This window comes from Microcaecilia unicolor, chromosome 6, assembly GCF_901765095.1.
Source record: "Microcaecilia unicolor chromosome 6, aMicUni1.1, whole genome shotgun sequence".
NCBI lineage: Eukaryota > Metazoa > Chordata > Amphibia > Gymnophiona > Siphonopidae > Microcaecilia > Microcaecilia unicolor.
The window spans coordinates 295061376-295087723 of NC_044036.1; the positions used below are offsets into that span (position 1 = coordinate 295061376).

At 44.9% G+C, this 26348-nt stretch overlaps 1 protein-coding gene across 1 annotated transcript in view; it reads right to left on the bottom strand.

The window, feature by feature from the left end:
- GLE1 (GLE1 RNA export mediator) overlaps window positions 1-24989 on the bottom strand; it is a 132793-nt gene extending 107804 nt beyond the window's left edge. Inside the window, exons 1-3 of the mRNA XM_030207920.1 lie at window positions 24850-24989; window positions 24370-24585; window positions 17185-17307 (exon numbers count right to left, since the gene is read on the bottom strand). Of these exons, the coding sequence (XP_030063780.1) occupies window positions 17185-17307; window positions 24370-24585; window positions 24850-24945 (435 nt within the window). The 5' untranslated portion in view covers window positions 24946-24989. The remainder of the gene's footprint in view (window positions 1-17184; window positions 17308-24369; window positions 24586-24849) is intronic.
- Between the last annotated feature and the right edge of the window lie 1359 nt (window positions 24990-26348).

Genomic DNA, 26348 nt, shown 5'->3' on the forward strand with positions numbered 1-26348 from the left:
GAAACATGCAATAATATCTCTGGGTGTTTCACCTCTTTGCGGGCCCAGGCTACGGTGTGCCCTGTCGATCTTTACCCTTATCTGGTCCTGAGGCTCTTGTGATTCTATTCCTTGTTGCAGGATAAATGCGCTTAAGTCTTGCACAATTTTCTTTGTGTCCTTGTACAGATCCTCATCTGGAATTCCCTTGAAGCGTAAGTTACTGCGCCTCGATCTATTTTCGAGGTCTTCCACCTGCTGTTCCAACTCTGTTCTCGTTTGTCATTCATTGTTGAGACCCTTATTCAGTCCCCGCAACTCTTCTTCCACATTCTCAACTCTCTCCTCCGTCTTCACGACCCAGTTGCCGATGTCTTTCACCTCTTCGCGAAGTTCCGCTACCGCCGCTTGTATATTCTTTCTAGTGGCTATCATTTCTGATTTTAGCTCTCTAAACCAGCATGCAATATCGTTCTTCCCAATTTCTTTTTCTCCTGCACTCGGCTCTTCTGGATCATTCTCCGATTCTGTTTCTTCCGGCGCCATTTTGGCCCCTCTCGTCGACATACTCGAACTCGTTCTATTCTCTTTTCCTGCATTTTCTGCAGCGTATTTAAATTTCGCCAACTTCTTTCGAGTTGCCATAACTTTCAGTGAGGGGTTGCTTTTGTTGAAGAAGTATCTTAGCGTCAATTCCCAGAGTTTTCCCCATTTTTAACTCTTGCTCCCGCGGAGCTACACTATTAGGCAGCCATCTTCCAGTGGTGACGTCACTTCCTCTCGCATTATTCTTTCTTATGTATCCTATACTGTTTATTGTAAGCCACACTGAACTCAAACTTGTTTGGGATAACGTGGGATATAAATGTCACAAATAAATAAATAAATGTTTATAGGTGTGTATATTAATTACACATGCATATTAAATGCACGTATATGGTATCTGGTGAATTCCCCCTTGGACAATTCCCCCTCAGACATTTCTCACCCCCTTGGATAATTACCATCTAGGTCAATTTCCCCCTAACCAATTCCCACCCTGAGGTGTCAATTCCCTCATGTATATATTGTTTTTCCAATATATACAACAATAAGAATATTCAACAAACATATTGCTGAACACAAAACTGCTATTAAAAAAAAGATATTGGAGAAACCACTAGTAGAACATATGTACGCGTCTAAGCATTGCTTAGAAGAGTTAAGATTTCTTGTATTGTTAAGAATTAAAATATATTGGAGAGGAGGTGATGTTAACAGGTTATTATTGCAAGCAGAACAGAGATTTATATATAAATTCAATACAGTAAAACCTTGCGGACTAAATCAAGAGAATGATTACTCAGTTTTTTTGTAGGGTTTGGAGCCTTTGATAATGATTTCTCTGATACACTTTTTGTATTAAAAATTTTTTTTAATCACTTTTTTTAAATCACTATTTTTCAATCGCTATCCATTTTTCTTGCAACATTTTTGACCTAGATCCTACTATCGGAAGGCTCTTGATAGAGGAAGAAATATTAGTTTGATAAGTACATCATATTTACATATGACGTTTCAATGAATGTCATAACGTTGTTACTATCAGATACATTGAATCTGCTCTAATAAGTTTTTTCAATGATATTGGTTAAGTAGATTGGGGACATAAATATACTTTACACCTTGATAGAGGAGTTTGGTTTTACATTACACTAATATAATTGACAGCTGATGACCTTTGATCTGGTGATGACGTTTATAAACCACGAGATGTTACACACGCTGTAATGCTGAAACACAGCAGAAAGGAGTGTTGGACGCAGAATAGAGAAACAAGTGGAGTAAGTACCCGTCCTTCTGGATTTTGATGTTGTAAGGCTTGTGCTTAACTCCTGAAATAGAACCAGCTGGTAAGCCAAGAGAACTGTATGGTTTCAGTTTGCAACATTAGCTATCGAATGGTGTATCACATTGTCACATATGTGAATGTTTCCTTGTCTGTGCTCACCTCGCCCTCTGGTGGCCAGAACCGGTGGCTGCTATGGACTGTCAGCCATTCCAGACTTCAGCCCAGTCCGGTCCGGATCTTCCGGGCTGTCAGACTTGCTTCTCTTGTTTGTGCCTGAACAGCACCCTTAGCTGCCTTGTGATTCCTGCAGTGAGCTTCAGCAGCTGATGGGCTTTATTAATCACCTGGAAACTTCTGTGTTTGCCTTTGCATCCCTGGTTTGTTGGTGCTTTGTTGCACTTCTGCCCAGTCTGGTTTCTTGTAAAGTTCCTTGTCTGATTCTAGTTAGTCTGTGCGTAGTTTAGCTTAGGTTTATTGCTTATTTCTTAGTCTTGTTTCTGGTTTGTTTTCTTGGTGTAGTTTCTGTTTGTCTGTGTCTCTTGCTTAGTGGCTGCTCTGCAGCTTTCAGTCCTGTCTCTTGTCTGTCAGTATTTGTACCCTGTTTCAGTGGCTGCTTGGCATCTTTCAGTTCCTGTCCTTTAGCTTGTTCTTTTTCCTGCCTTATGTAGTATGGTCTGTCTGTGAGTCCCAGCCCAGTTCCTGCCTTGCTGCCCATGTATATTCCTTTCCCCTCTGACCCTCAGTCCCTGTTCAGCCTAGTTGGTATCCAGTTCCTGCCCTGTCCGGTAAGTCCTGCCGGCCGCCTGCACCCAGGGGCTCAACTCCTGAGGAAACGGAAGTCAAGTGCAGGTGAAGTCTAGCTGTTCCTGTCAGAGTTCTGCCTTGTCTCTGGTTTGGGGTGGTTTTGCCTGCCACTGCTGCTCCACGGCAGTGGCCCAAAGGCTCACGAACCTAGTTTCTGCCTTGAAAACGTGACACACATTTGCAGTTGATTTTTTAATAAATAATCCATGCTAGTACTGTTATCTAGCAAATTAGATCTGCTGTTAGACTTACAGTTACTACTGATGTATGGTTAGAATCGGATTGTTCAGTACGTTAAGAAAGTTCAAATATAAAGTCTGAGTAGTTTTAAAGTGAACGTGGGAAATAGTACATTGAAATAGTACATTCAGATTAATACGAGTAATACGATTTCTGGACACTTTCACTATATGGTATAGAGGATAAAATATATTGTTTGGTTTAAGTGGGACTAGTTAATTTTAACTATAAATATTGATTTTATGTTCCAACTATGGACCGTGACGGATCTGGAACGCTGTTAAAATCTAACGAGAGCGTATTGAGGAATTAGCAAGCAGCACTTCCCGCGTTTTCTTGAATAACCACCTAGATATAGTAGCTAGTCTTTTGGGTACCCTATCATGTTGTGAGAGCGTGTGGAAGAGTCTTGTTTTACAATTTGATAATACGTTTGTCCATTTAGATTTAGTTACATATTGGTAAGGGATGCCTCCAATGAAATTTTATATTTTTATTGTAGGACGGTTTTCAATTTTTTCTTGAGGGTGTATGTTTTTATATACCCCTCTTTAGGTACGTATATATTAAATTTGAAAAAATGTCCATAACATCAGCAGTTGAAAGGCACACAATAAAATTTAAAACTGAATGCATGACTATATATATATACATATATATATATTTTTTTTTTTGCATTGATAAAGTGATTTTTGTTACTTTTTTTTTCTCCATCTCTCCTTGTATATGTTTTGATTTCTTTTTAATTTCTCTGTATTCCTTTTTAATTCCTGTCTGATCACATACATATATATTCATATATATATATATATATATATATATATATATATATATATATTCATATTTGACTTTGTGTATTAGATTTGTTATATTTGCTTTTATTGTTTATGATATTTGTTTTTGTTTATTTTTAAATTAATGATTGACTATTTAGTGTTATTTTATCGTATGCAATTTTATAGATGGCTTGAATTTGTTCCGACAATTGGATTTTTTTTGTTTTATGTATATGTAAATTTGTTTTATGCTTATGTTTTTATTTTATAGTTTTACCCCTGACGCAGCCTGAGGGCAAAACGTGGCCACGTCGGGTATTGTTTTAAATAAACCACTTTTTACTTAGTCTGCTTTCCTGTTTGTTTATCTCACGTCAGAAAGCAGAACTATGACTTTTTTTGTTTATTTTTCATGCCTCATTGCAGTCAGTTTGGACATTTGAGAAACAAAATCCAGTTTTTGGAGACCTTGAGACATAGATGTTGCTGTTTCCAAGATTGGCCCAACGCCAATTTTCCAGCAGTGAACACATGTACTGCCAGCTTGTGGTGCTCCACTGTAACCTCCAAAGGCTTAAGATGTAAGAGACAGTAGAGGTCTAATAAAGCTGAGCCTTCGGGCAGTCCACCAGATATGATAAAATGTTCCCCAACTGTCATAATTTCTCCAATACCGATCAGATGCTTGAGGATACATCTTAAGCAGCCATTTGGGGGTATACCACCAGCTAGAAAAAAAAATTTTGAACAGTTTTCAACAAGATTACTAGATAGAGAAACTTAGATATATATTTTTGTAAAGGGGTGCGATACATCAATAAGGCCAAATGTAATTGACAAATGGTAAAATTAGTCCTTAACTGACAATTTTATTTCCATTAGTCCCAACAGATCACTCCAGAGACTTGTGGATTATGTATCTCTGCCAGCAGGTGGAGATTAACTTCTGAGGTTCACTATATGTGGTCATGTGCAGTCACCTTCACCTCAGTATTGTCGCTACCCAAGCAGCGGCAAAGAGAAAAACTTCACGATCCCAAAGATCCCCTGCCTCCAGCCACTCAGGTAAGCCCTGCCACTGCAAAAGGAAAAGACATGCAGCTCATAACAAGGAGACCCATCAACTCAGGTCTGGTCAACACAACTATCAGTTCTTCGGACAAACTGTAACTATGCAACTGTAAAATAATAGAAAAACTTCCGAACAATATTACAGGGTTGGCCTCTGGATTGATCTAGTGGGATTAATGGAAAGAAAATTATCAAGTAAGGACTAATTTTACCTTCCAGATCAATCCAGAGACTTGTGGGATGTAACAAAGCAGTCCTCACACAGGACGGGATACTTACACTCCAGCCAAGAGAACTGAAGTCCCAAACTTGGCATCCCCCTGCGCCGCCACATCCGGGCAATAATGCTTTGTGAAAGTATGCACCAAAGACCAAGTCGCAGATTGGCAGATCTCCAAGGAGACCAAGTGTGACTCAGCGACTAAAGTCACCTGTGCCCTGGTGGAATGTGCTCTTATCTATAATGGCGGAGTCTTCCCAGGTGACATACACGCTGAAGAAATCGCCTCCCACAACCAGCGGGCTACTGTGGCCTTAGACGCCATGTTGCCTTCTTGGACTCCGCGAAGAGGATGAAAAGATGGTCTGAACAGCGAAAGTCATTCGTCACTTCTAGATAACAGATAGGAATACGCCTGACATCCAGGCCCCGCAACGCCCGGTATTCATCAGGATAGTCCTCTCCGTGAAAGGCCACAACAGGATTCATGTGAAAATGGGAGACCACCTTCTGCAAGAAAGAGGGAACTGTCCGAAAACTCCAGCATCTGTGAAATGGAGAAAAAGATCTCTACAGGACAAGGCCTGGCATTCCGAGACCCGCCACACTGAAGCAACAGCCACCAGAAACACCGCCTTCAACATAAGATCCTTTAAGGATAAATGATCCAAAGGCTCAAAAGGAGAGTGCTGAAGCGCGTACAAGACCAGGTTGAAATTCCAGACCAAGACAACTGGAAGAAGCGGAACACGCAAATGGTTCACTCCCCGATGAAATAGTACATCTGGGACACCAATGAAGACCCCTGAAGGCGTCCTCAAAAACAGGCCAAAGCCGCCACCTAAACTTTCAAAGAGCTGAAAGAGAGAGACTTATCAAGTCCATCCTGCAAAAAGTCAAGGACGGCAGACACCGATGCCGATAGGCCCGCTGCCGAGCACCAGGACTCAAACATTCGCCAGACGCGAGCATAAGCTGTTGAAGTAGAACACTTCTGCACCTACAGTATGGTGGTAATCACCTGATCCAGATAACCCTTCTTTCTCAATCTCAGCTTCTTAAGAGCCAAGCCATACGACCAAAGGGGGAGGGATCCTCCGTGGCTAGCAGCACCTGCCACAGCAGGCTGCGTCAGGCCGGCAGCTGCAGAGGACTGTCGATTTGCAGACGGATCAAGTACCAGGTATGACTGGGCCAATCCAGGGCCACAAGAATCACCCTCTTCGGATATCTGGCAATGCGTCCCACAATCCTGCCCACCATGGGCCACGGGAGAAACACGTATAGAAGGAGCAACGGGGGCAAAGGCTGGAGAAATGCGTCGATGCCCTGGAACCCGGGATCCCTACTCCTGCTGAAGAAGCAGAGTACCTTCATGTTGCTTCCTCAGAACATTAGATTGAGAGCTGGACTCCCCCAGTGCTCCGTGATAAGCGCAAATGCCTGGCTTGACAGTTCCCACTCCCCCAGGTCCAGCGCATGGTGACTGAGAAAGTCCGCATCAATGTTCAAGGACCCTGCAATGTGTGCTGCTGATAGGAGTGGTAGGTGCCTTTCCGCCCAGAGGCAAAGCAGCCAGCAAGGAGCTCCTGGTGTCCCCCTGCTTGTTGACCTATGCCACCGCCATCGCGTTGTCTGAAAGCACTTGTACCGGCTGTCCCTGAATTCTGTGAGTGCCAAGTGAATCGGCCGGAGTTCCAGCCAGTTGACAGACTACGAAGCCTCCACCAGGGACCAAAGCCCCTGAGCCATAACGCTCAGGCAATGTGCCCCCCAGACTGGCATCTGAAGTCACTACCACCCAAATCTGGGGTGGCTAGGAGCATCCCCAAGTGGAGACTCTCCGGGCGCAACCACCACTACATAGCTAACCTCGTATGTGGTGCCCAAGAGATGCAGGCCGAAGAGTCCTCCAAAAGGGGCGACCAGCGGCTGAAAAGGGAAAGCTGGAGAGCTCTCATATGACTCCTGGTCCACGGAACCACATCCAACATGAACACCATGGAGCCCAAGACTTGTACGTAGTCTTATGCTCTGAGAGCCGACATCCGCATGGATCTTTATCTGCCACACTTTCAGGAGAAGTACCGTGCCTGCCCGAGTATCGAACATCACCCCCAAGTACTCCAGAGACTGTAAAGGGACCAAACTGCTCTTGGGAAGATTAGCGATCCATCCCAGAGACCTCAGAAGACTGACCACCCGCTCTGTTGCTTGCACATTTTCCGGGCAGGACAATGCCCGAATCAGTCTTCTAAAGTATGGGTGTACCTGCACTCCCTCCTTCAGAAGGAAGGCCGCAACTACCACCATCATCTTGGAAAAGGTTCTGGGCACCATTGCCAGACTGAAAGGAATGGCTCAAAACTGAAAGTGCTGACCCAGCACCACAAAACGGAGGAAGCACTGGTGAGGAGGCCAAATGGGAATGTGCAAATAGGCCTCCTTGAGGTCAAAAGAGGTCAGGTACTCCCTCGGCTGCACACCTGCAATAACGGAACGTAGGGTTTCCATCCGAAAATGCCCGACTAGCAGTGCCTTGTTCACACCCTTTAGGGGCTAGCACAGGACAGGAAGCCCCGCACTTTTTGGGCACCACAAAGTAAATGGAGTAGCGTCCGAGTCTGAGCTCTGACGGCGGCACAGGTGACACCACCCCAAGGCTAAGGTTGCGAAAGTCTCTTGAACTGCTGCTACTTTGGAGACTCTATAAACAAGTCTGCCAGAGGCCTGGAAAACTCGAGTTTGTATCCATCCAGTATAACCTCCAAGACCCATTTGTCAGAAGTAACCCTGGCCCATTCCCCCAGAACACAGGATAGCCATCCCCCTTATTAACAGTGGGGGATGGACCAGGGTCCCATCACTGAGACCTGGCAGCTGGTGCTGATCCAGCGGAAGGTCCGCCTGCACAGTGATCTCCCAGAAAGGGCGGCTATTTCTGTTAGAAACAAGACTTGGGAAAGGAGCCAGAAAGTCCCGGCCGATATCGCCTCGCCTCTCTGAAATGAGCACAGGAGGACTCGGAGCGGATGCCAGATTTTAGGCTTATCCTCTGGAAGATGTCGGAGTAGCCTAGTGGTTAGTGCAGCGAACTTTGATCCTGGGGAACTGGGTTCGATTCCCACTGCAGCTCCTTGTGACTGTGGGCAAGTCACTTAACCCTCCATTGCCCTAGGTACAAAATAAGTACCTGTATATATGTAAACTGCTTTGAATGTAGTTGCAAAATACCACAGAAAGGCGGTATATCAAGTCCCATTTCCCTTTAGAGTACCCCAGATCCTTAATTTTCTACAGACCATCTCCAAAAAGCACCCCTGAAGGGCAATTGCACCAGGTGAGATTTAGAAGCCGTGCCCATCACCCAATGCCTCAGAAACAGCCCCGCCAAAGAAACCTCCTTGGCCGAAGCCCAGAGAAGATCATACAGGAGATCCGCCAAATAAGCAAGCCAAGCCTCCAAAGAGGCAAGGAACTAACCAGGTCATCCGTGGAAGATGCTTTCTGTACCCAAGAGAGGGACGCCCTGGACAATACGACTCACAAACAGACGCCTGAAGGCACAATGCTGCTACCTCAAAGGACAGTTTCAGGGAAGCCTCTAACTTCTGATTCTGAGAATCCTTTAGGACTATGCCGCCCTCCACCGGCAAAGTGGTCTTTTCGTGACCCCTGTAATTAAGGAATCAACTGTAGGCACCTGCAAAGATTCCAACTCCTCTGTCAGCAGCAGATAAAGGCGAGACATAGGCCTCGCTACCCACAACCCAGTGTGCTGCTATGAGGACCTTGCCTCATGAATATGAAACTTCCTAGGCAGCTGCTTAGTTCCCGACATAATTGACAGAGCAGCCACGGCCACCACCACAACAGCTGTGTCTAGAGGCGAGATGTTCAAGACCCCCAGGGTGCAAATAATGAGGGCAGGAAGTTCCTCCTTCCTAAAAAGCCTTGCCGTCATGGGGTCATCACTCCCGTTCGGCGGCAACTCTCCCTCCTCCAGGGAGTCCGTCAGCATCAAGCAAGAGCCGTACGAGAATTGGCCAACATCTACCTGATGCCACGGAGACCCTCCTCCATGTCTTGTGGACCCTCAACAAACAGCTGCTTCGGTAAAAGCGGCGGGGGTGGAGCCGAGGCACCCTGAGCCTCCGAAGGAAGAGTAAGGGCCTAGGGCTCTCCCAGGCACTTTAGCAAGAAGGCTCTGTGCATTAACAGCACAAATTCTGGGGAAAAGGGGGTATCCTCCATCCCCAACACCTGGCCAGGCATGTCCCCCGAAGTGGGAACAAACTGCCCCAGGTCAGCTCCATGTACAGCGTCTGCTGCGGCTAAAGACACTAGCACCCGCGGGGGAGGGGCGGAACTGACACGCATCGAAAGGAGAGCATCCGCTCCTCCTGAGGCAGAAGCCGCTAAGAGCTATGAAGGGCTCCCCTCCGCCAGAGCATCGGACCCAGCTGGTGCACATGGTAGAGGCAGAAAAATGGCACCCACTGAAGGGCGCGTGGAAGAAAGGCTCGAGGCGCCACCACCTCCCCTGACAGAGGCCGCACCCTGCTGACGGCAAAATGGTGTGAACGGTACCCCTCGCGCATTCCGAACAAGATCTAGACGCTGCTCTCTGGCTCCCACACCAGGAGAAGCGCTGCACTGTTTCTGACAATGTTGCTATAACGGACCGAACCAGACTCCAGCCGGCCCACTTGCAGCTGTGGACTCGAACAGGCGTCCATCTTTATTTATTTATTTTTAAGCATGAACTGCTTACCGCCACCACTTGCTGTTTCTCACCCTGGCTGGTGTTTTTTTTTTTCCTGAAGGCATGGAAGTAGCACAGCCAAATCAGAAGAATTAACACAGGCAAGCACCGAGGGGACAGCAGGAGAGGAAAGGGAGGAACCTAGCCCCACCAGGTGTACCCTTCCCATCATAGTGGGGAGATCTCAACCCCAAGAAAGGCTCAACTTGGCCCGGGGGATGGGCCAGGAGCCTATCGATGCAGAGCTGCAAAGTTATGACCCTCTACTAGATAGAGAGAATACCGAGGTGAAAGTGGCTGCACATTACCACATATAGTGAACCTCAGACCTGCTGGCAGAGGGAAATAACCCACAAGTCTCTGGACTGATCTGTGGGATGCTATGGAAATTACCCTTACCCCCTGTGATAGAAAAGTGTATTTTAAGCCTCTAAAACTGCCTTTATCAATTCTTGAAGTGCATTTCTCTAGTTTGGCCAGCAGGTGGTGCATGTTATGTTTTAAGCTGTTACAAAGAGCTGATCTTTCCCTTCTTTAGTTAATACAGTTAAAGGAAATGCCTGTAGTGATGTAACCATCTATTTTCAAATGTTGTTCTGGGCTTGATTGGCCCAGGAGCTCATTTTCATTTGGATTTACTGGCTTTTTCTCCAGTCTTAGCCAGGAAGAAAAGAGAGTAGGATCTCTTTGCTAAGACCATGTAAACAGTTCCATTTGATAACTTGTGAGCAGCTATATGTCCTGATCTTTCCACATACTTTTTAGAAAGTAAACAAATGTTTAGTTAGTGTTAGAATGTATCCATATTTCAGTTACCTGCTATTGTTTGCAGATTGCACTTTTTATGTTACACTGTTCAATTTTTAAGACAATAAACAATTTTCAGTTTATTGCCTCTTTGTCTGTACTGATAAAGAATCTTGGTGGTTTGTGTGTTGGGTCTGTGAATGCTCTCTGGGAACTGTGGGACCACTGGGAGCGTGGCTCCAGTAACCTAGAAATCACTGGGTGCAATTTCACAGCAGGAGATTCGCCCAGAGGCAGTTGGGACCCAGTTGGTGGGAGGAGGGTGCCAGTGTAGAGCACAAGCGGCAGGTGCAGGCGGACCTGAGCTGTGCTGGGGATAGACCCTCTAAGTGGCTGTGGGGTAACCCTATGTGGGTGGCTAGGCATTTCATGGCACCCCTCCTCCTCTGATAGTCTTATCCAGCAAAGTCTCCTTCTGGCTCACGTCTCCCTGAGCCCTACGGTAAATAAAGTCTCAGACCTGCCTATAATGGAACTGCTCTCTCACCTCTAGGCCATATTCGTCCTTTTCAGAATTATATTTTTAGCCTGTAAACTGCTCTGTTCTGCCTTGGCAACTAAAGTGGTCTAGCAAGTTTTAAATTAGCTATAAAGTATAAGGAGACAAATTCCCCCTCCTCCCAGAACTGCCTCAGTATACACAATCCACTGGAAGCCCATCGTTATAGATCACATCCCTCAACCCCGGCAGGAAAAGGGGGGCGTATTCAAGAGCCATGTGAAGGTGATAAAAATGGTCTGGAAAACAATTTGTGTGGATCATGCAACAGGTAGCCAGGGGATGACTGATACCCACAGGGACTCTTGGAATAAGTGCGAAGAGCTTTTTTTGGTAACTAAAGTATCACCCAAAGTGGGGGTGAACCAATTCAATCCCACCCCATTTTTGGGCGGTACCCGGGATCCACTGTGTCAGGATTTGCAGCTGGGCAACCTCATAATTTATTTTATTTATTTATTCATGACATTTATACCCCATATTAGCCCGAAATATATTCAAGTTCAATGTGGCTTACAAACAAACAATAAAGTGAATAAAACATAATAATGTAGAGGGGATGGGAGAGGGAGTTGGGGGTGTCCCTGGGTGTGCCAGGGTGGGAGAGAATAGAATGGGTAGCGACAAGGGTGTCCACACATGTTCCGCTTAAGGAAAACGCCATGAAGGTGCTATATAGGTGGTATCTCACCCCTGACCATCTCCAGCGCATTTATCCAACTGTGTCCGGTCTATGCTGGAGGGGTTGTGGTATGAGGGGGACCATGGGACACCTCTGGTGGAGTTGTCTCAAAGTACGAGCTTTCTGGAAGGCGGTTCAGAGCAGGGTGCAGAGCTGGTTACAAGCTCCTATTCCATGGACTCCAGAGGTGTTTCTTTTTGCTGCAAAAGTAAAGGGCATGACCTCCGCACAGCACAAGTTGTTGAGGCAGGTGGTATGTGTTGCCCAAGTGACAATCGCACAGCAATGGAAACAACAGGGAGTCCCTTCAGTTAAGAGATGGCATAATAAACTGAAGTACGTATGTGAGATGGAAAGGCTCTTGGCAGCCAGAAAACATCAAACGAATAAATGGCATGATATCTGGCACTTTTTTGTTAATGCTGCAAGTATTGCTTAGAGAAAGAGCACTGTAGATGTGCGAGTGGTACGTACTAAGACATTTACATGGGATGGGGAGACAGGGGGATTTGAAAAGAGGGGGGTAATGGGAAAACTTTACTTAAAGTGTTGAAGTTTATACAGTTTATTTTTGATTGCAGTATTGTGGTAGTAAGTTGCATTGCCTGGTTTTAATTTTGTTTAGATTTTACTGTTAACGTGCACGGGCAGTGTGACAAATACTGTATGCTGTTTTACGAGATTACTGAATAAAGACTTCTTACAAATAAAAATAAAAAAAAATAATGTACAGAACACAAATTACAATAAGTTCAAGAAGCAAATTAATACATGTGCAGTAAGTAACCAAGAATTTAGACTATTTCAAGGAAACAAATTAAGGGTGGATAGGTGAGAGCATAATTAGGCAGGAGTTGATAGGTAACAAGATTAAGAAAAGGGTGTGAGTAAAATTCAAATAGAGGTCTTTGTATTCAGAAAGGCCAGACTGAAGAAATTTGTTTTTAGGAGACTTCTAAGGTAATCATCTGTAAACTTGATTGATTTAGGATGAGAATTCCAAATTTTGGTGCCTTGACAGGAGAAATTAGCAAAGTGAATTGTTTTATATCACACTCTTCCAGATAGAGAAATGTAATACAAGATATTCTCTAGATGATGAAACAGCATTATGAGGGAGTAATTCAATAAGATTAGTCATATATAATGGGGCTTGACTAAACAGAATTTGGTGAATAAAAACACATAATTTGAAAGATATTCTATCTCCTATTGGTAACCAATGTAGCTCATATAAAAGAGGAGTGGCTTTGGCAAAGTGAGGAGATCTACATATAAGACAAGCAGCAGTATTTTTTTTTTGTTACATTTGTACCCCGCACTTTCCCACTCATGGCAGGCTCAATGCGGCTTACATGGGGCAATAGAGGGTTAAGTGACTTGCCCAGAGTCACAAGGAGCTGCCTGTGCCTGAAGTGGGAATCGAACTCAGTTCCTCAGTTCTGAGCTGTCTGCAATTTTTTTTAGAAGACCACCTTTAAGTCCAGCATAGTTGGAATTGCAACAGTCGAATTTGGTGAGGACAAGGGATTCAACCAAAGTACGAAAGACAGATTTAGAGAAAAATGGCCTCAATCTCTTTAGTTTCCAAAGTGAGTGAAAGGCACTCGAGGTCAACTTAGAGGCTTGGTTTTCAAGGGTGAGGAAACAATCTATTGTGACTCCCAAGATTTTCATTGATGACTCAAGGTTCGTGGATAGGACGTTGAAATCTTCCGCTCAATGTGCTGCGGCGGCTAAGAAAGCGAACAGAATGTTGAGTATTATTAGAAAAGGGATGGAAAACAAGCATGAGGATGTTATGCCATTATATCACTCAATGGTGCGACCACACCTGGAGTATTGTGTTCAGTTCTGGTCGCCTCATCTCAAAAAAGATATTAAGGAATTGGAGAAGGTGCAGAGAAGGGCAACAAAAATGATAAAAGGGATAGGACGACTACCTTATGAGGAGAGGTTAAGAAGGCTAGGACTCTTTAGCCTGGAGAAAAGGCGGCTGAGGGGTCATTTGATAGAGGTGTACAAAATAATGAGTGGGGTAGAGCGGACAGATGTGAAGCATTTGTTTATGCTTTCTAACAATAATAGAACCAGGGGACACAAGATGAAATTAGAATGTGGTAGGTTTAAAACAAATTGGAGAAAGTATTTCTTTACTCAGCGCGTGGTTATACTCTGGAACTCATTGCCGGAGAAGGTAGTGATGGCAGCTGGCCTTGCTGAGTTTAAAGGGGGTCTAGACAGATTCCTGAAGGAAAAGTCCATTGATCGTTATTAAATTTTGGGGTTTTGCCAGGTTCTTGGGGCCTGGATTGGCCGCTGTCGGAGACAGAGTGCTGGGCTTGATGGACCTTTGGTCTTTTCCCAGCGTGGCAGTGCTTATGTACTTCTTAACAGCAAAGTTACTAAGATTCATAGGATGGTGAGGGTTAGTTATAATTAGAAACTTATTTTTATCCGTATTAAGTTTTAGTTTGAAATTAGAAGCCCATGATTCCGTAAGTTTTATCCTTAGACTAATCATGTGAGTTATTTCAAGTAATTCCTTAGAGAATGGGATATAAATGGTAATATCATCAGCATTCATATATGTCGAAAGACCATGTTTTTCTAAAAGATGACCAAGAGGTATCATAATGTTAAACAAGATGGAGGAAAGAGGAGACCAAGTGGAAGAAAGTACACCCGATTGTTTGACTTGATGAGACCTAGATCTTAAGAAACCAGAAAACCATTTCAGGACAACTCCACAGATTCTGTAATTGCCAAGAATATTTAAAAGAATATTATGATCAACAGTATCAAAGGTACTGGATAGATCAAACTGAAGTGTTAATATTTTGTTGCCAAAACCTAACACTCTCCTAAAGTTAGCTAAGAGAGTGGTGTGGTAAGCCCAGTTTCTGTACTGTAAGAGGGACTAAAACCAGATTGTGAACTAGGTAAAATGGCATGAAGCTGGAGATACTCCAAAAGTTGGCGCATGACAAGTCCTTCCGTTACTTTAACAAGAAGAGGAATTGAGGCTACTGGTCTATAGTTGGAAACTAACTTAAGCTAGTTTAGGTATTTTTAGGTATAGGAGTCAAAATAATATTGCCATTGTCAAAGGGAAAGAAACCTTGATACAACATCAAAGTAAGATTCGAGTGCAAATGATGTAAGAATAAATCAGGAGCTGACTTTAGGAGATACGTAGGGCACATATCAAGCAATGTTAATTTGCGTATTCGCGTAATGGGTGATTGACCTGATCAGTAGTGACTGGATAAAAAATGGACCAGATTCTATCTGCTTGAGAATGCGGAAGTAAAGGATCATGTAAATAGAGGAAAAAGTCCATAGATGAAGGGGTATTGTTAATTTGTAGTCTGATTTTAGCTATTTTCTGCTTAAAATAAGTAGCCAAGTGGTTGGCAGTAGGTGTGGGATCAGTTGAATTGGTTATTAGTTGAGTGCCCAATAAACTATTAACTAATGAGTAAAGTTGCCTCAGGTTGACTACTGTATCACCAATGAATAGGATTTATTACAGCAATTTCTTGCACATTTAAATATGTGTGACATTAATATTAAGTTTGACACCCACATAGGAGGACACCAAGTTAATTATCTGGATATACTGATTGCCATCAATGGAGGAATATTTAGTACTTCAATTTTTAGAAAGCCAACAGACACTAACACTCTGCTACATTATCGCAATTTTCACCCCAGGAGTTAGAAGAAAGGGATTCCCATTGGATAGTTTCACTGATTAAAAATGATACGTGACACACAGCAGAGTTTTGAACACCATGCAAGAGATTTAAGTGATAGAAAGGTTACCCTGGTAGGGTAATAAGGACTGGAGACCATTGATCAACTGGAGGAGGAGGAAACCACTCAGAACCAGAGGCTGAAAAAAGTGTGTCCATCCACCTCTTGGAGACAGAAAAATACTGAGGAGTTGGACTGGATGCCAAAGAGAGATACATCTCGGCTCAGTTTTCAATTCTCTATATCCACCTGCTGGTTGATAGACAGAACTATCCCACAGGTTCTGGAATAGCGGGAAGCTAGGTAATAGAATAAAGGATTCTAACTGCCAATTTGCCTTAGGAGAAACAGTATGTGAGGAATGTATCCATTTTAACTGAAGGGAGGGGAGGAAGGGAATAGCACATGTAAAATGCTCATTGAGAGAAAGGTAGACTGAATGAGCCACATTTACACACTATAAAAATAATCCATTACCCCTGCTCAGCTGCGAGCTCTGAAGGCTATGCAGCATGTGCAATCAGCATACCCTACCATATGGCAGACGTGCGCTGGCCTACCTAACTGCCCCAGCCTACTTTGGCCTAGGGCTCCAGCATTTCTGCTGTCCCTGGCTCTACGGGTGCACCTAGAGGGAAATTCTCTACTTAGCACTTTACAATAGAATTAGCCCCTGACAAAGGGCATGAATCTAGCCAGCCCAATTGAATTAATCTTTTTTTGGTATATGTGTTGCCAAAGCAAGCACTTTTGGAAAACCTGGGAGTTGCAGGTTTTCCAAAAGTTCACCCCACACAGGGTGAACAGGCAAGAGGGGTGAGGGGATGGGGACTCACATCCCTCGGGCAAGGCCCCGCAGCACTGAGCCAGAGCGTCACACACTGGCACTAAGAAGTGCAATTGGAGACTGTGGAGCTTAGCTCCAAGCTCAACCAGGTGTTTTCCTGAGACTATGACTTGGGAGCGGCTGTGGCCAGCAGAGCGGGGAGCTAGGCCAGCAACAGAAGCACAGTCAGCACAACCTACCACCTGTTGAAGGTAGAGAAAAATACTGGATTGTTCCAGGGAGCACCTCTGCTTATGCTGATTATGTCACTGACAGAATTCAGTTTACTGTACCTCCACCTGCTGGTAGGACGGGACAACACCCATTGGTTCAGAACAGTGGAGCCGATGATATGAAAAGCATGAATTAAATGCTAGGTACAGCATTAAAAAACAAACTAACACCACAACCTTATCTTGGGCTTCAATGTAGTTTTGTAAATTTGCAACAACCAACCTACAATGGAAGGATAAAACAATCACACCTCTGCTGATTTGGTCATGTCTACAGAATGGAGGGATCAAAACTACCAATATAGTTACTCCAATGGCATAAATTACCTGGCTGTATTGTTGTAAAAAGTGCTCCAAGAAAGATTTGGCATAGGCAAATCAAAGCTGAAGCAAAAATGGCTCCACCTCATTTTAGTCTATAAGCTGCTCAGATACTCATTTGAGGGGCGGGATAGCAAATTCCTTAAATAACCTTGAAACTTGGATGATTTCACTGCAGCTACTTACTACCCTATGCACTGGAAGAGATTCACTACAGACACCCTTGCGATTGCAACCACAGTACCTGCTGTGGGACCTCTCTACCTACAAAGGGTCCACTCTACCAGGACTTGACTTGATTTGACTTACAATGCCGACGTTCTCAGTTTTTTAGGACATGCATGCCTTACTACAGTTGTCTTTACACTCACCTTGCCCTTGATCCTGTGAATCTTCTGGTACTGCCGGATGCAGCCTTCTACCTCCACAGCTCTGGGTGACAGCAACATGACAGAGGGTTCCTGCTCCATTTCAGGAGGATGAAGATCAAGAGTCTGATAACAGTGTAAAAATTGTCACTGTTCAACTGACTACAGAATCATATCAAATCAAACTTATACCTTTTATTCAGTGTTATATTTCTAGAGAAAACTACAAAAAACATCCAACTCATAACAAACCAAAACATAAAAATAAAACACAGTAATAAGCGCAGCATCCACTATAATGTCACATATATATTCTATTTCTTTAACAGGCAGTATTATACACTTTACTTTACTGGAACCCTCTCATTAAAGCAATATACATATTTGCAGATCCAGATCTACTCCCCACTTAACCACACCTAGCTATCAAAATGTATTCACACACATTGAATCACTCTTGCCTCAGTAGTGCATGATTATCCCTCAATGATTTCTCAGGGTAATCCACAAAGCACTAAAGTCTTCATCGGCTTATTTATATTCTTTATATATATATATATATATTATTGATGAGTACTTATCTTCACTAAATTATTCGGACTGGGGGCATTACGTTGTCCGACACGCATGTTTCGCCACTAGGCTTTATCAAGGACTTCCCCCATACGCCGTCCCAGCGCCAGCTCAACTACTATATCTAGGGTATAACTCCCGTCAAGATTAGAAACATCGATGGGCCCTATATCCGTTTCATCTATCATTCAACAATACTGGCCAAAAAACACTTTTTTTGCAATCCTTATATGGAGAGACTCCAAATTGAAAACTACATATTCTGATAGAAGGACATCTGCTCTTTCTAATGGTGCTAAAAGAAAGAATATTGAAGCTGTCCCACTGGAGATCAAGGGCATCAAAGATAGCCCAAAATGATCAAAAATGCTTTTTATACCAACTTTGAACGCTTATACTTTTTCAACCACTTGAAGGAAAGTGCTGCAAATTGGAATGCCTCATTACAGCCGTGCATTTAGTACACCTACCAAAAATCAACCTGAAAGGCCAACTAGTTTAGAAACTACAGCAGCCTCAACATCGCTGTAAATTGATTTTTGCCGTTTTTATGGCAAAGTGTGAGCCTAAACCATTCAAAAAGTAAGAGGACTAGGAACATGGGGTTTTGCCAGTTCATTAAGCCCTAAAAGTAGTGCAGGTTCTCCAAACATCCCCCTTGTACTACTAAAACTTCCAGTTTTACAGCTTCTGGAAGTTGGCCCAAAATGTCATTTTTGCTCAGGCGACAGTTTGCAACCCTTTACTTGAAGTCCCCTAGAACCTCCAATTTTTAGTCTTTTGAACTAAAATTTTGCACAGCTTTGTTTTTTATCATAAAGAAACTATGTACCAAATTTCATCAAAATCTGAGATGGTGAGGTGGGGACCCCTGGTCCACTTGACACGGAATGACTCAAACCTGACTTGGGTTGGCACCTGTTGCTGTGGAGCAAAAGAAAGGACTTCCCAAACCTATATGGATTTGTGAGAGAAACAACTGACTCTTGATGACACTGATTACCAATCCTAAGGACTGAAGACGAGTAGGTAACTTAGATGAAGTTTGCAGAGTCTCTTGATAGAGAGAGCGCAAATCAACCAGTCACAAGGTATGGATGAACCTGCAATCCATCCTCACGAAGGAAAGCTGCCACCATGACCTTGCAAAAATGTCCTCGGCAACATGGAAAGGCTGAATGACATGGTCATAAATCGCTAAGATCCCTCTGCAGCAAGGAGCACTGGGAATATGAAGGTGAAATTAGGCCTTACCTGCTAATTTTCTTTCCTTAGCGACCCTCCAGACCGGTCAAGACGCTTGGGTTATGCACTCCTACCAGCAGAGGGAGACTGACAACACTAAAACTGTAACAATGTATAAGCCACCTGCCAACCCCCAAGCAGCCAGTAAATCAGTAACAAAGCAGAAAAGAACAATCAAACACATAAAACAAATACACAGAACCCTGTACTCAGAACTCAAAACAGACACAAATGTGCTTCTGTCGACCGAACGCAAAAGCGCTGCGGTCCGCCCCTGACAACACAGAGGTAGTACCACTGAACTTCAGAAAACGAGAAGTCCAGAACTAAAGACCTATCAGCCATAGCAACCCTGAGGAACAAAATCAAAACCAGTCTGCAGATCACACTAGACTAAAACATACCGGGTGGGTTCTTGACCGGTCTGGAGGGTCTAGAAGAAAGAAAATTAGCAGGTAAGGCCTAATTTCACCTTCCTCAGCGACCCTCCAGACCGGTCAAGACGCTTGGGAAGTACCAAAGCAGTAAATAGTATAAGGGCGGGAACCCCGAAAACCAGAAGTCAGAACTGCCGCACCAAAATTCGCATCCTCTCTAGCCTGCACATCAATCCTATAATGCTTCACCAAAGAATGCAGAGAGGACCGGACAGCCGCTCTGCAAATATCTTGAGAAGGAATCAAACTACTTTCACCCAGGAGGACGCCACCTCCCGAGTAGAATGCGCCTTAAGTACCGAAGGAACCTCACACCCCTTGAGCAAGTATGCCGAAGAAACTGCCTCTTTAAACCATCTGGATATCGTTGCTTTAGAAGCTACAGCACCCTTCTTAGGTCCCCCATACAACACAAACAACCTATCAGAGGCCTGAAACGCGTCCTTGTCAAGTAAGAACGCAAAGCTCGATGAATATCCAATTTAGATAAACGGCGTTGAGTCAAATCTCCCGACCCTACCGCCCAAAACCGGCAAATAAATGTCCTGATTCAAATGAAAAGAGGAAACCACCTTAGGCAAAAAGGATGGAATGGGCTTCAGGGACACCTTTTCGTTAGAAAAAGTCAAAAAAGGAGCACGACAAGACAAAGCCTGCAACTCCAAAATAGGGAGATGAGCATAGAGGCCTGATACATCTTCTGCCCTAAAGATTCCAAGGTTCTAGCTTCTCTGCCAGGGGGCGCCAAAGCATAGTCCCTAGAACTCCTGGCTCTTGGGCACATATTCCACCACCAAGGAATGATGAGGCAACAGAGAGGCTTGTCAAACCCTGGAGAACTCTGGATCTGATACATAGTGTCTATTTTCTTGGGCAAGACAAGGACTGACAAAAGGGACTCCCACTTTTTCACCTGAATATCTTTAAGGATCTGGTGAAGGGGGACATCAGAGTCACTCTAGGAAGAGATTCGTAGTCCAGGACCTCAAACATCTCAGCCCCGGGCTCGTCCTCCGTCTCCAAATGGATGGGAATAGCAGCTGCCATTTTTCTAACAAAACCTGAGAAGGAAAGGCACTCTGGTGGAGACTTCCTCCTTTCCTCTAGAGGGGAGGAGTCAGATGGGATACCATAGGACTCTTCCTAAAAGAAGTATCGTGGATCCTCATCAGACTCCCATGAGCGCTCCTCATGAGTGTCAGCAAAGAACTCCTCAAGAAAGCGCCAAGACTGAGCCTGCCTCGAAACAAAGGAACCATGTCCTCAAGAAGGGCATCGTAGTGTCTGCGTCACCCTTGACTCTGGGGAAGTTCCCTCTACCGACGTCAAGGGGGCACCCACATGGGTGGCTGTTGACACCAGCATCAGAGACATCACCAGAGGCTGAGGGCCTTGTAGGGCAGCAGCAAGAGACACGGCTGATGCAAGCACCCTAGATGTCAACACACACTGCTTTAAAAATCCCACCAAGAGCTCAAGGACTCCTCAGATGCACTCATCGACACAGGTCATCAGGAAAGGCTGGGGTGCTGATTCAGAGACAGACTGCTGAACTGCAGGGGCCGAGACAGGTGCCCTGGGCCTGACACATGGAGATCCATGCATCGGCACCTCCTGTATGGAGGTGGAGCGGTCCGCCCAGCGTCGATGCTTCTCACAGACCGAATTCCTAAGTGCCCCAGATCTCCCAGCACCATGTGTCAAGGAGGATCTTTTGGCTTTTGTCCAATGCCGGTCATCGATGCTCCTCGGTGCTGACAAAGATGGCATCAAATCCCCAACGTTGCCTCAGGGTCGGGTCCAATGCTGACCAGTCCCGGGGGTCCTGCACGGCAGTCAGAATCAAGGCATGTGGAGACCCCTCAATGCACACCTATTCCCAGTGTCTGAGAGACAGACCTCTCAGTCATGCAGACCGATGCACCTCCAGACATCAATGCCAAAAGATACCGAGGGTTTGGACCAGGCTCCAAAGATTTTCTCACTCCGAGCCTCTCTGGCTTGCTGGGTTCTTTTCTTTATATGAAGGCAAAGAACACAGCTGGAAGGGGTAAAAGCCCCAAAGAGAAGGCATAACATTTTGTTTAAATACTGCTCACGCACCAAAAGCTGTGAGGAGCACGGGACAATCATGTTCCCTCCTCACTGTGGATGAGAAAAGACTGATGGTCCCACACTGTCGCAGAGGGCAGGAAGGCACTGGTGCATGCTCGGTGGGGACACTGCAAATGTTTTTAAAGCTGTAATAGCTTGTTTAAGCTCCACACTGGGCAACATGGATGATATCACCCATATGTGAAAATATGGCCTGCTTGTCCATGGAGAAACAAAGTCATCATACTATTTTAAATATCAAACCAGTGCCAGGCTTTCAGAATATTACCATGAACAACACAGGCAGTAACGTTCTGGCACAGCTGCAGTAGTTTTAAGGCCACATCTAGAAGACCTATATAGAATGTTACAGTAGTCCAGATATAGCAACACCATTGTTTAGACTAATAAATGAAAGTAGGAGAGTTCAAGCCAATAACCTTAATGTTTTTAAAAAGCTCAGCTTAATAAACATCCCACACAACAGATCTGCAATCTAAGGACAAAATGTATAAACTTTGAATTCAAGGTAGCCCCCAAAGTAATGAACTTCCTATCGTACTGACAATTGTCCAACAATAAGCACTAATGCAGGAGTACAAGCAATCTCACTATGGGATCCTTTTACAAAACCACACTAGCAAGTAGCGCAAGCAACATGCAATTCAATTTCTATGGGCTTTGTTGCAATTGGAGTAGAGAACTGCACGGGAATGGAGTTTGCGGGGTTCCCGCGGGGACGGAGCAGCTCTGCGGGGTTCCTGCGGGGTTTCCATGGAAGTGTAAGCTGCATCTGCGCCAGCCTCTTATCAACCGAGTACCAAGTTCTTTGAGTGCTGTCTCCTCCTCCTTGCTTTAACAGCACAAATGTGGAAAGTCTTCCATTAAGGAGGAGGTAGAGACACAAATGACAGAATTCAAAAAGGTGTGGAATGAACACAGAGGATCTCTAATTAGAAAATGTAAATTATCTAAAACCTAACCTTAAATGGCTGCATGTGTATGGATGTGTCAAGTGACGCTTAGATGGCGACTCTGGCTGTGATGAACTAGAGCTGATACCGGGCAGACTTGTATGGTCTTTGTCTTATATATGGCAATCTGATTTAGGATGGGCTGGAAAGGGCTTAGACAGCAACTTTAGAGGCTGGAACATGAGAACAGTGCTGGACAGACTTTTACGGTTTGTGTCCCACAAATGAGAAGACAAAGAGACTGGAGTGGGTTCAACGGCAACTCCAGCAGCTGGAACATAAAGATAGGGCCGGATAACTTCTATGGTCTATGTCCCAGAAATAACAAAGAAATACCATAATCAAGTATATAACATCACATTCGGTCTAATCATTAATTGGTAATGAGTGTGACTATTGGGCAGACTGGATGGACCGTTCAGGTCTTTATTTACAGTCACTTACTATGTTACAATTAATCCTCTTTGCTCCCGGGCTGATGTGTAGACCTCAGCTCTGACACAGGCATGAGCATCAGATGTTACCTGACCTACTGACGTGTGCATGTGACAACCTCTCAGCAAACAGTGCCATAAGTACATAAGCATCGCCATGCTGGGGCAGACCAAGGGTCCATCGAGCCCAGCACCCTGTCACCGAAAACGGCCGAAAGAACAAGCAATTTGTCCCGCCCATCCTAGAAATACTGTATTATTCCCTCGTCCATTCAATAACATTCTATGGCTTTTTCCTCCAGGAAGTCATCCAACCCTTTTTTTAAGACCGCTAAGCTAACCGCCTTAACCACCTTTTCCGGCAGTGAATTCCAGAGTTTAACTACGCGTTGAGTGATGAAAAATGTCCTCCGATTCGTCTTAAATTTACCACACTGCAGCTTTATCGCATGTCCCCTTGTCCTGGTATTTTTGGAAAGCGTAAACAGACACTCCACATCGACCCATTCCATTCCACTCATTATCTTATAGACCTCTATCGTATCTCCCCTCAGCCGCCTTTTCTCCAAGCTGAAGAGCCCTAGCCTCTTCAGCTTATCCTGATAGGGAAGTCGTCCCATCCCCTGTATCATATTTGTCGCCCTTCTCTGCACCTTTTGCGATTCCACTATGTCTTTTTTGAGGTTTGGCGACCAGAATTGAACACAATACTCGAGGTGCGGTCACACCATGGAGCGATACAACGGCAAATCCCTTTCCTAATGATACCCAACATTCTATTTGCTTTCCTAGCCGCAGCAGCACATTGAGCAGAAGTTTTCAACATATCATCAACGATGACACCTAGATCCCTTTCTCGGTCCGTGACTCCCAACGCTGAACCTTGCATGACGTAGTTATAGTTTGGATTCCTCTTTCCCACATGCATCACTTTGCACTTGTTCACATTAAACGTGGATGAGACAATGGTACAAGGAGGAGTAAATCAGAGACAAATCTTACATGTGCACACCAGAGTGTTCCAAGTTTCAACTTCCATTCCTTCCTTGCCTACAGAGTTGTGGCTCAAATCCAGAAAGAGACTGAGGGAGTTTACCTGAATTTTCTTTTATGTGCCATTAAATTCTTATGGGGATGGGTTAAATTCTTGCGGGGAGGGGATAGGTAAGATTCCGGTGGGGACCGGTAAGATTTCGGCAGGGATGGGTAAGATTTCTGTCCCCGTGGAACTCTCTAATTTGGAGTGCACTAATCACTACCTTTTGTAAAAGGAGCCCTATGTTTTCTGGAGATTTAATACCGTATCCCATTATCTGCAAACCAGATAATAACACTGTTTTAGAGGACCAAAAATCAGAATCCACAGAAAGTGGTACAAAATGCCATCAGAATAACCTCTAAAAGTACTTGCTTTCCTTTCTGCTTTCTTACCTTTGTAATATTTGTTGGTTCTGATGGGGAGAGTGCAGATGTCAACTGAAGCGTGGGAGAGAGAGCATTCTTCAGAGAAGACAAGGGGAGACTGGATTCTTGGGCTGTGGAGTTGTCAGAGCACATCATGTTCCATGAAGACCTGGCGTGCAACTGTTCAAGGACCCACCCGGAATAGGTCGAAAGTTTTGGAGACCTACACCCTTCCAACATATTCTAAAACACACACACACACAAAAAAATACAGAACAGCGTCACCATGGATGACGAATGAAAATGGCAGTTTCATTACAATATAGTAGCTAGTCCGCGGGGGGGGGGGGGGGGGGGAGGAATCCCTGAGTGCCGAATGGGGATTACATCTTAGCTGGACAGCACAACCAGAATCGCGAAGACACGTCAGTTCTATAAAGAACAGCCATTGCACCTGTACCAACCGGACCACATTGCCCTCCCCAGACCACGAGGAACCCCCACCACCTCTTCCTGCAGCAAGGAGTCCCGATAATAAGGCAGGCGCCCCTTTCGAGAGATTCGAAGGGCCTCTAGTGTCTCCCACCGCCGTTTCGGCTGCATGATCGCAAGAAGCTGGGAAACTAACACAGCCTGGCTACTGCTCAATGAAGTTGGAAAAAGACGGAGGCAGAATGACGTCAAAAATTTGAAGCCAATTTGTTAGTTGCTGTTTCCCATTCCCGTGCGCAGTCGTCATCTAGTACACTCAAAGAAAAAAAAACTATGAGCTGCTGCATCCTCGTTGTCATTCATTATTATTTGGCAGCATTTTTAATCTCACTTATATTTTCAAACATGCTGGCAGCATCTGGATGTGCACAGAAAGAGTAAGTGTTTGTTTCATTGGTTAGAGTATACTTATTCAGAACCCTTATTTATTTAGATTTTGCTCACACCTTTTTCAGTAGTAGCTCAAGGTGAGTTACATTAAGGTACTTTGGATATTTCTCTGGCCCAGGAGGGCTCCCAGTTTGTACCTGAGGCAATGGAGAGTTAAGTGACTTGCCCAAGATGAGATCACAAGGAGCAGCAGTGGGATTTGAACCAGGGGCGTATCTGCGTGGGGCCACAGGGGCCTGGGCCCCCGCAGATTTCACCCTGGACCCCCCTACCGCCGTTAACCCTCCCCCGCCTACCGCCAACCCTTTCCCCGCCTACCGCGATCACCTACCCCAGAGGTCCGCTCCTGCCAGTTTTTTTAAATATTACTTCAGCTGGCGGGGGACCCCAACCCCCACCAGCCCAGCCGAAGTCTTTAACTTTTTCATCCTCGTGCTGTTAAAGCTGCAATGCATCCTTCCAGTTGGACGGAGTTTGACGTCGCAGCACGTTGACGTCCTGCACGTACAACTCCGTCCAACTGGAAGGATGCATTGCAGCTTTAACAGCACAAGGATGAAAAAGTTAAAGAACTCGGCTGGGCTGGCGGGGGTTGGGGGTCCCCCGCCAGCTGAAGTAATATTTAAAAAAACTGGCAGGAGCGGACCTCGGGGGTAGGTGATCACGGTAGGCGGGGAAAGGGTTGGCGGTAGGCGGGGAAGGGTTAACGGCGGTGGGGGAGGGTTAACGGCGGTGGGGGGGAACGGCATGGGGGGGACGGCGGCCAGGGGGGGTTATAATTTGCCCCCTCACTCTAGCCCCTGCCCCCCCTACCGCCGAACCTCAGATACGCCCCTGATTTGAACTGCCACTCCTGGATTGCAAGATCGGTGCTCTAACCACTAGACCACTCCTCTGCTCCTTATTATTTTATCATCCTCACTTTAATATTCCCTTCTCTCTTATTTGCCGTTTGTCTGTCCTAATTAGATTGTAAGCTCTGTTGAGCAGGGATTGGCTCTTCATGTTCAAGTGTACAGCGCTGTGTAGGTCTTGTAGTGCTATACAAAGCTATACAAATGATAAGTAGTAATTTGTTCTACATTTTAAATCATTGTGTCATTTGAAGGGGCTGGCTATAGGGA